This window comes from Homalodisca vitripennis, chromosome 6, assembly GCF_021130785.1.
Source record: "Homalodisca vitripennis isolate AUS2020 chromosome 6, UT_GWSS_2.1, whole genome shotgun sequence".
Lineage (NCBI taxonomy): Eukaryota > Metazoa > Arthropoda > Insecta > Hemiptera > Cicadellidae > Homalodisca > Homalodisca vitripennis.
The window spans coordinates 66,534,129-66,542,747 of record NC_060212.1 but is presented as its reverse complement, the minus strand read 5'-3'; the positions used below and the strand labels follow the sequence as shown (position 1 = coordinate 66,542,747).

The 8,619-nt window shown below is 29.9% G+C and overlaps 1 protein-coding gene across 1 annotated transcript in view; it reads left to right on the top strand.

The window, feature by feature from the left end:
• The window catches only part of LOC124364413, a 34,912-nt gene that overhangs the window by 1,745 nt on the left and 24,548 nt on the right, over window positions 1-8,619 (top strand). Inside the window, exons 2-5 of the mRNA XM_046819881.1 lie at window positions 321-435; window positions 2,260-2,347; window positions 5,718-5,791; window positions 6,334-6,466. Coding sequence (XP_046675837.1) covers window positions 358-435; window positions 2,260-2,347; window positions 5,718-5,791; window positions 6,334-6,466 — 373 coding nt within the window. The 5' untranslated portion in view covers window positions 321-357. The remainder of the gene's footprint in view (window positions 1-320; window positions 436-2,259; window positions 2,348-5,717; window positions 5,792-6,333; window positions 6,467-8,619) is intronic.

Genomic DNA, 8,619 nt, shown 5'->3' with positions numbered 1-8,619 from the left:
CACAAGATTTCCGCTGCAACACACATCCGTAGGACAGGATGTAGTTGGTAAAAATGCATTACCAGTTAAAAATACCGCTTTTAGCCAAATCTCAAATTTTATCTTGATGTAAGTCATTCAGAGATCGGTTAGCGTTTTGGAATTTGTAACTGATCCATGAGAGTTGGGTTAGCCTTCTAGGATCCGTATTCTGTCACGCCCAAATGAACGGTCTTTTGAGATATTCACTACCAAGAAAGTTTAGACACAATAAGGCAACTTTCCAGTTAGGAATCAATCCATTAGTAATAGAAAAATAATTTGTATTGTTTGTCTTCTAGGATGACCATTTCATGTTGAGATTTGACTTACACGAATATGCCTAAACAAATCGTCTGCTGTGGAGGTCCTATCTCTTTTTATGCCGCTTCAGCGTTTTTGTCTTGTTACATTGTTGTAAGTATATAATTTTAAGCCTCAGTATTTATTTCAGTAGTTTTTAAAACTACTGCAAACCGTTATATATACACTTTAAAAATATCATTGTTTTTAATGAGCAATGTCTTGACCTCTATTAGAGCAATGGAGGCCATTAGTTGTGTTACTAAACGAAAGCTTTGTACAAGTATTTATAATGTTTATGAGAATATGTTACTTGCATAAAGAAATTATGTACATACTCGAAAATATTTGGGTATACATTAAAGTCCGCTTAACTATCTTTACGATATTTTTTATTTATTGTTCTGACTATAAAACATAAGAAAACACTAATTTTTATAAATGTTGTTACTATAAAATAGTACAGTACAATAATACTTATTATATAATTTTGTGTTTATTTTTACTTCTTTCAAGATAAGTAATCACTATTCATTTCATTTCTTTATGTCCAGTTTTTAACGTTTTTCTCTAAATGAAATATGAAACTAAAGTAATAACTACATTATATACTGCAATAATTTCAGTATAGCTTTTACTAAACGATTTACATTTTTTAATTTTTTCACTATTCTTATAACTATTCTTCTTATAACATTAATGCCCATATATTAGAAACTTTTTTGGTGACTTTCACAATTTCTTAACCAATATATTAATTAACCAAATTATGTTTTGCTGAGTACATCTTGGAGACTAAATATATCCATATAAATCGAGTGTCAAAGCATTTAATAACTGTGTCTACTAAATTACATACCTGTATATAGTGCTGAAACGTTTGCTTTTAAACAAATGTTATGTAATTGGTTATCTACGAGCAAAATATATCTTTATGAATCGGAAAATATTCTTCGAAAAATATATTGAGCACGGCTGCACCAATTTGGCTAATTCTTTTTTAAAAACGTTAGATAAAATCCAACGAACATTTATTTGAAGAGAAAGCTACCAATACAGTATACAGCTGTTGACACTTTCAACTAAAGTTGAACAGATTGTCTGAATCATCTGTTTAGATTAAAATTTTATAAGATACCAAGTATACAGTAATCGATCATTTGTGTAATACAGATGGCAAATAAAAAAGTTACTGTATAAATTTTACTCAAGATTGCGCAATTGACAATTAAAATCATGTAATGCATTGTGAATACTTTTTAAAACGGTTATAAAACCAACCTTAATCAAAAAACAATTTGAATTTTTTACAAAAGTTACTCAAAACAGACGGGCTTCATTTACATTATAGTATGGCATTTTAAATGTAATAAAACTCTTGTGATTTGATCCCAAAGATAAGAAAATTAGAATGCCTTAAAATCTTTGTCTCAAATGCAAATGGCATTGTAAAATAAACTTTTTTTACCACCTTTTGAATGATTAGCTTGAAATACGCAAGTGGAAGCAGAGTTGTGCCACGAGTTACAGATTCCACTTCACTATACTTGTAACTAAAAGTTTACCAAATGTAAAGGTATTGCTATACAAAGATAGTCTGCCGCCGAAATGCGTATTCTTTGGAATTAGGCCATCTCCATACTCTACAAAATGTCCTCTAAAACGATAATATCAAATAATATACAATGTATTATATAAAACATGAAGCATTACAAAGATATGTAAACTAATATGTTAGCACGCAGATTTAATTTTGTAATGTTCTTTTTAATGTTTGAGCTTTAATTTATTACATTTATAACGTCTTGTTTATCTTGAATATAACTTAAGCAAGTTATTTATAATTTTTTATTTACTGATAAAACGAACCTTAATTTGTTTCGGTTTTAAATAAAATAATAATCTTTTGTGATTTATTAAATGTTAATTTTTATTTAGGTGCTGAATGTTCTTCAAATAATAGGGTGTGCTTTGCATTTAGTACCAAAAATACAGTCATGGGACTGGACAGATAGATGGTTACAAGGTAAATATTTACCCAAATTTTTAAAGATTTTAATCAGGATTTAAATTGTGCCATCTGAATTAACTGAAATACTCATAGTAAGCTAGATTGTATCATGCTATTTCTTCTGGACAGCTATCTGTTACTTATGGAGTAGAAGGTAGAGGAGCATTTTATTATTGGAAGCTCAATTTAGCATGTAAATTTAAAAATAATGAAATATATCAAATTTTTGCTGTTTTTCAAGAACTCCTTCTTATTTAATCACTTTGTGACTTAAGGTTTGCACAAAGCCCAACCTTCATACTAAACTTGGTGCATTCCTAATGATGGTAATTTTCAGATAACTGTATCTCAAGAACTTTTAATCTGAATGATAAATTCTTCTGTTCGATTATTTTCTCTTCTATTCTAATACCTTTGCCTTGAGTCGGTACTGCTATCGTCTACGTTTTCCTCTACGACTGTTGTATGACAATTTAGGTTTTTTTATGGTTTAATTAAGTACAGAAATACAATTTTTAATGTACAAAATAAAAATAATGTATTACAAAAAAAAACACGTAAAGTATATGCTTAATCTTCCAGCTATAATTTTTGAGGATAAGGAAAGAAAGCTTATACGGCTCGCAAGGTACGAAACATACTATTTCAAACTAGGATAGGTAGTGAAAGGTTTGTGTTATCTATATCTAGTATATTTGTTATTATTTCTACCCTTAATGCTTATTTTCGCTCCTCATATATCCTATGTACCCATCGAACAATAATTGAGGTTATGGTGAGCTTATACGGTCTGAAAAATGCAAACTATACGTTTACAAACTAGAAAAAGGAGTGAAAGGCATGCGGTAAGGTACGTAATAGATATGACAATATCACTAACCAATATAACCTGCTTGCCAATCCTAACATATCCTACGAACTGAAGTTATAATGTAGTATTGGAACAGAAAGCTTATACGGATTATAAGGATGCAAAATATCCGTTTGAAATTAGAAAATGCAGTGAAACGTTTGTTGATCTTCAAAAAACAAGACTTCCCTTGCGTTCTTAACATATCATAAGCACTAAATAGTTAATTTAGGATAAATAAAAAACATGCTTTAAAAACAGCAGTCAAGCAAATTTACACATAATGGAAAAGCAAAATATTTTACGCTTGGCCTTTATATATATATATATATATATATATATATATATATATATATACAGCGAAGTATACTAGCTACTCTACTATCTAACACTCGAAATTTCTGTTATCTTTTACAGTCACTTAAATTCAAGTTCAAAAACGTTAGCTTAGCGAGTTAACTTGAATATAAATATGATAGCATTCAGCCTACGTGAGCCAAAATTAAATGTTATTTACCGAGCCAATTGTAAGTACTTTAAAATAAATTAGCCAATAAAAATTGATATATTTAATCTTATAGTAACTTCCGAATCAAAATCACAAAAGTGATATCTATAATTGTAAATTGTGACGAAAACAAAAAATGCGAGGAATTCGTTACGCGTAATTGTGTTTAAATGTTGGATTGGCTGTATAAATAAACCTGCCATCCAGTCATAAGCAGAAATGTTTTCGTCAACCTTCCGGAGAATTAGCAGATGCAAAATTTGAACTTCGGCTAACCGCACTGCCTCGAGTAGAGAGATTACCCATTCTGAAAATAAATTCCTATAACTGGAATATCTACAATAATGACAAAAATAATCGAAATATAAAGCTTTAACTTGATGAATAACGGCAATAACTAAATATATAAAACTCTAAATAATACCTCTTATTAAAATAAAGCAATTTGTCATGTAAAAAATGTAAGTGATTATTCAAACCTTATAGAAAGAATTTTTTTTCTTTGTATTGTTCTGAGGAGGAAGGACGGTTTGTCGCCACGCTTAGTCCTAAAAAGTACCTTTGAGCCTATTTTACTTAAATGTGTGTCCTCAAATATGAGGCTTTGACAGAAGCCTACCAGATTTGAGGGCCCTTGTTCTCTGAATCCTTGGGGCTGAGGAGATATGCTCCCAGGATTTTTAAAATGGCAGGGCATATTTTTAATCAAATATGCTCTGATGATTCCTCCTCTTTTCCACTACAGTCTACATTTGTCAGTCCGACTAAGGCCCACCCTCGTAAGATGTTTCCTTAGGGAGCCATGACTTGTCAACATCCCTAATATCAGTCTTAGAAAGACCTTAGTTAAACGAGTTTTAGGCTTTCGAAAGAAGAGAGAACATAATAATGACAAAAATATCACGCAAAGTGTCACGCTATGTTGTAAAGTACTTCTGGTACTTCAGTAGTAAGTTAAAACTATTATATGTTAAAAATGTCTAAACACTTGTTATATTACTTTTATAACCTTAAATTTTTTAACAACTATAGAAATAATATTTAATAACCCAAATTGTTGCATTTTCAACTAAATAAAAAATTACCGTTGTAAATTAAGATACTCTAAAGGTATTTAAAATTATAAGATAGTGTGGAATTACTCTTCTATAAATTATATAAGCAACACATAATATTCTTATCAAACATTATATTTTCAAATGATGTTTGATAAACATCTTTACTGCTACAAGCCTATGTAGAAAACGAATAAATTTGAACTTTTGTATGGGCTTTAGTAAATATAACTAGAGTATCAATACCACTCAGTAGGCTCACGCTTTGTCCTTCTGTTGAATGTAATATATTTTTTTTTTATTATTGCATATCTTTTTATATGTATTTTATGTAACTTCAGGACGTCTCGAGAATGAAATGGGCTGTAGACGTGAGATTGTACCTCCGCGAATATTTTAGCTTGGCAAAATGTCTGGCGCACTTTTAATTTTTATTATTAATAGATAATTAAATAATATGCAGTATAAATAAAGTAAGAGCCTAATAAAAATACCACCAAAAACATAACATTATCTAAATACTTTCGAAGGAAACAAAATCTCTTATGCTGAACAAAAATATTACAAAATATTTTATTATTAATAGGATATTTAATCGATTTATAGTATCAAATAAATAATTCCAATTAATGTTTTATGAAATATCAGTGATTACAAATTCAAATATTGTTTTAAAGTAAACATCTTTTGGAGGTATTAGGATTTTTTTGTGACAGAACATTAAAAAAATATATATTGTTTATGAATGTAAATAAGTTGACCCAAGAACGTAACAGTACAATGATTATATACATTTCTGAAAAGACATTTTTACACACAAATTATTCGTCCACTAAGTTTTTGATGTTTGCAAACCAACAGGTGGCTATAAAGTAAAAACCGTTTGTACCATAATCACTTAATTTTAATTTATTTAGTGATTAAAGAGTTTGCGACATATCAATAAATATTTATTAAAACTGTCTTTTACAGCAAACCTTGCAGTATTTTGTACTTGCAGCTGCTTGATCATCAATGGATTTGTCATCTGGATAGCGGCATGTCTGGTGAGTATAAACAATGAGTTATTGATTATACTCTGTTAAAATAGATCATAATGATGAATTTTCAGTAACTGATTGACAATATCAAAAGCACATGTATACCTTGATTAAGTCATCTGTTATCGTCGAGAGTCAACTTTTCTGGTGGTCATCTTTGCTTCATAAGGATAATTCTGATCTTAAAATGTTTGGTAATTGTTATAGGGATAATAATTCAAAAAGAAAGTTCATATTAAGGTATTGCCCATTCCTTTAGATATTTGTATATACTAGTCAGAAAATTAAAATATTTATAATTTAAATATTAACTATTTTTACTTCATAAGATAAACAGTAAAATCTTGCATAGAATTAATATTATCTTTCAATGAAATAACTCCCATAATTTTTACGACCAATAATGAAAGGTGAAAGTGTTTGAAGTTTAACATTGTTCTTATGGGCTCGTTTTACTACAGCCGGCTTTTACGTCAATGACAACACTATGTATGATAATTCAATGTATATCTATGGTTCAGACTGTATTATAAAGTTTTGCTTTGCAGAAATCGAGAGTGTCATTGCTGATTGCCACAGTTGTATTTATCTTCCTTGCCGCATTACGATTGTACGTTGCAATTGTAGTATTCAATATTGAGTCATCTTGGGTTCGTCTACTCGGAGATATTTTTACAGTGGGTAAGTATTTTATATAAAACTTGTTTACAACAAATTTCAGGCTTAATTATATTTTAAAACAACCATACGATGAATGTGTGTATACAGGAAAAGTATTGTTTGTTGGTAAGCCTATCACTTAACAACATATTTGGCTCATTTTTTCTATTTTTGTTTGTTATCAATGATCCAACTTAGCAATTGTTTCAAAATTCTCATAATAGCCGAAAATTTATTTTTATGGAACTAAAAATTAGAAAATGTTTGAATTCATTTTAGATATTCAACTATAGCATTTCTGGTTATTAAAGGTACCAGAAAAAGGGTGAATACATTTTATAACCAAAGTTTTGCAGCAATACAATTTTATTCTTTGGGAGCAATTAAATCTACGTATAAGAGATTTTTAGGGTTATTAAGCAATATGTGATCTTCAAAGCAAACATCAAATAAGACTTGTGATGGAGTAATGAATATATTATATTCTTCCAAAGATTCCTTTATGATGAGTTTTATATGAATTAATCAGAAAATAGAAAATTGAAGCGTAATTCCAAGTACATATTTTTTTTATTTTAAAAATGTAATTGATGTACAAACGGTATAAAGTCAAATAAAATGTAACATTTCTATCAGACTAATTCTAAACTCAATATCCACGCTCAATATTTCTAAATATGTTTTAACTGGTTATTGAAATTTTGGTAACGCATTTCAAGAGAAATAAATATAATCATAAGAAATTTATTGAAATTGCTATTGGACAAAATCAGCCCGTTCTGTATATATTTTTCATTAGCCAAGCATTTTTAAGGCCCGTCACTTGCAGAACTCAACAAGCTTTATTCCTGTTTGTCTGTATGTCGTATGGACTTTGATATTTTCCTGATCATTATAAGCAGCATCAAGTTCAAATTGGTTAAGGTCCAGCCCTGGAATTTTGACTAAATGGCGTTGAAGAAAATCACTCAGTAAACTGGTGGATTTTCTCTTCCGTATCCTTGAGGTTGTAAAAATATATTTGTTGTCCAATTGCCTGAATGTCTGTTAAAAAACATTCCAAGATTGGAATTATCCATACTTTGAAAGGTAAATTCATGGGGGTTAACCCATCAAAGCCTACCATGCCACTAAGTATAGCGTACTTGAATTTCTTATCATCACCCAGTAAAATTGTTGACTATTACAATATTTTAATAATAATTGTTAAATACAGTTCTGAATAATGTCAACATACGTGTTTATTTTTGGCTTCATTGCAAAGTAAATCGTGTCAGAAACGTAATAGGAGAAGAAACATTAGGTAGAAGTTAGCAGTAGTTACACTATTAACTGTATTCCGTCCCTTGGACCATTCCCGTATTAATTATAACCTTACCTTCGGCAAATCGAATCAATTGGAAATTTCCCTGAAAATGATGGTTGGCTATCACTGCGACATCAGGAATGAAGTACGCCCGTGATTCGGAGTAGCTCTCGTTATTAACTTTCAAAGGCAGACGGTGTGATTGATCTGGGCCGGAAAGTGGTTGCAAGCATGTTCTACTTTATTCTCTGATTGCTTATGAAGACTCACACTGTAATCTATATTTTTTAAAGAATGGTTTGAGTTTTTTACGACGATTTCATGTATCTATCTAAAACTATTATTTTCCATAAAGTATAAATAATTAATTATTTCACTCTTGATGTTTCTATGGTGGATTTCAAGTAATGCAACTATGGGACTATCGCCCACGAGCTAACAAATTTCCAATGTTAGCCTTGTGAAATGTGTTTCTAGTTTAAAACAGCTGATTATTAAAAATTACATTTTCCACAGGAAATTATTCTCAATCCGCTAGTCGAAGTAGTATAAGCTGATTGGTTATAACATACACTTACTAAATTAAAAACAGCTTATTTTTTATGATTCTATGGTGCTTTAATATTATTTCAACATACTATCCTTCAACTTCATATGATTTGAGTCCAAGTTTATTCGTTGTTCGTCGTCAGAACTAAATGGTAGACTTTGTTGTGATAAATAGGTATAATGTCTTATGAGGATTTGGTTGCAAGATAGGGGTTATAAAGGCTGAATTCAATATGGGTTCTGCGTTATAGGCTCTAGTAGAGAATCATAGGCCTTACCCCTAGCCTATGGTTTTGCCCCAGTTTTGGTGATGTTTATG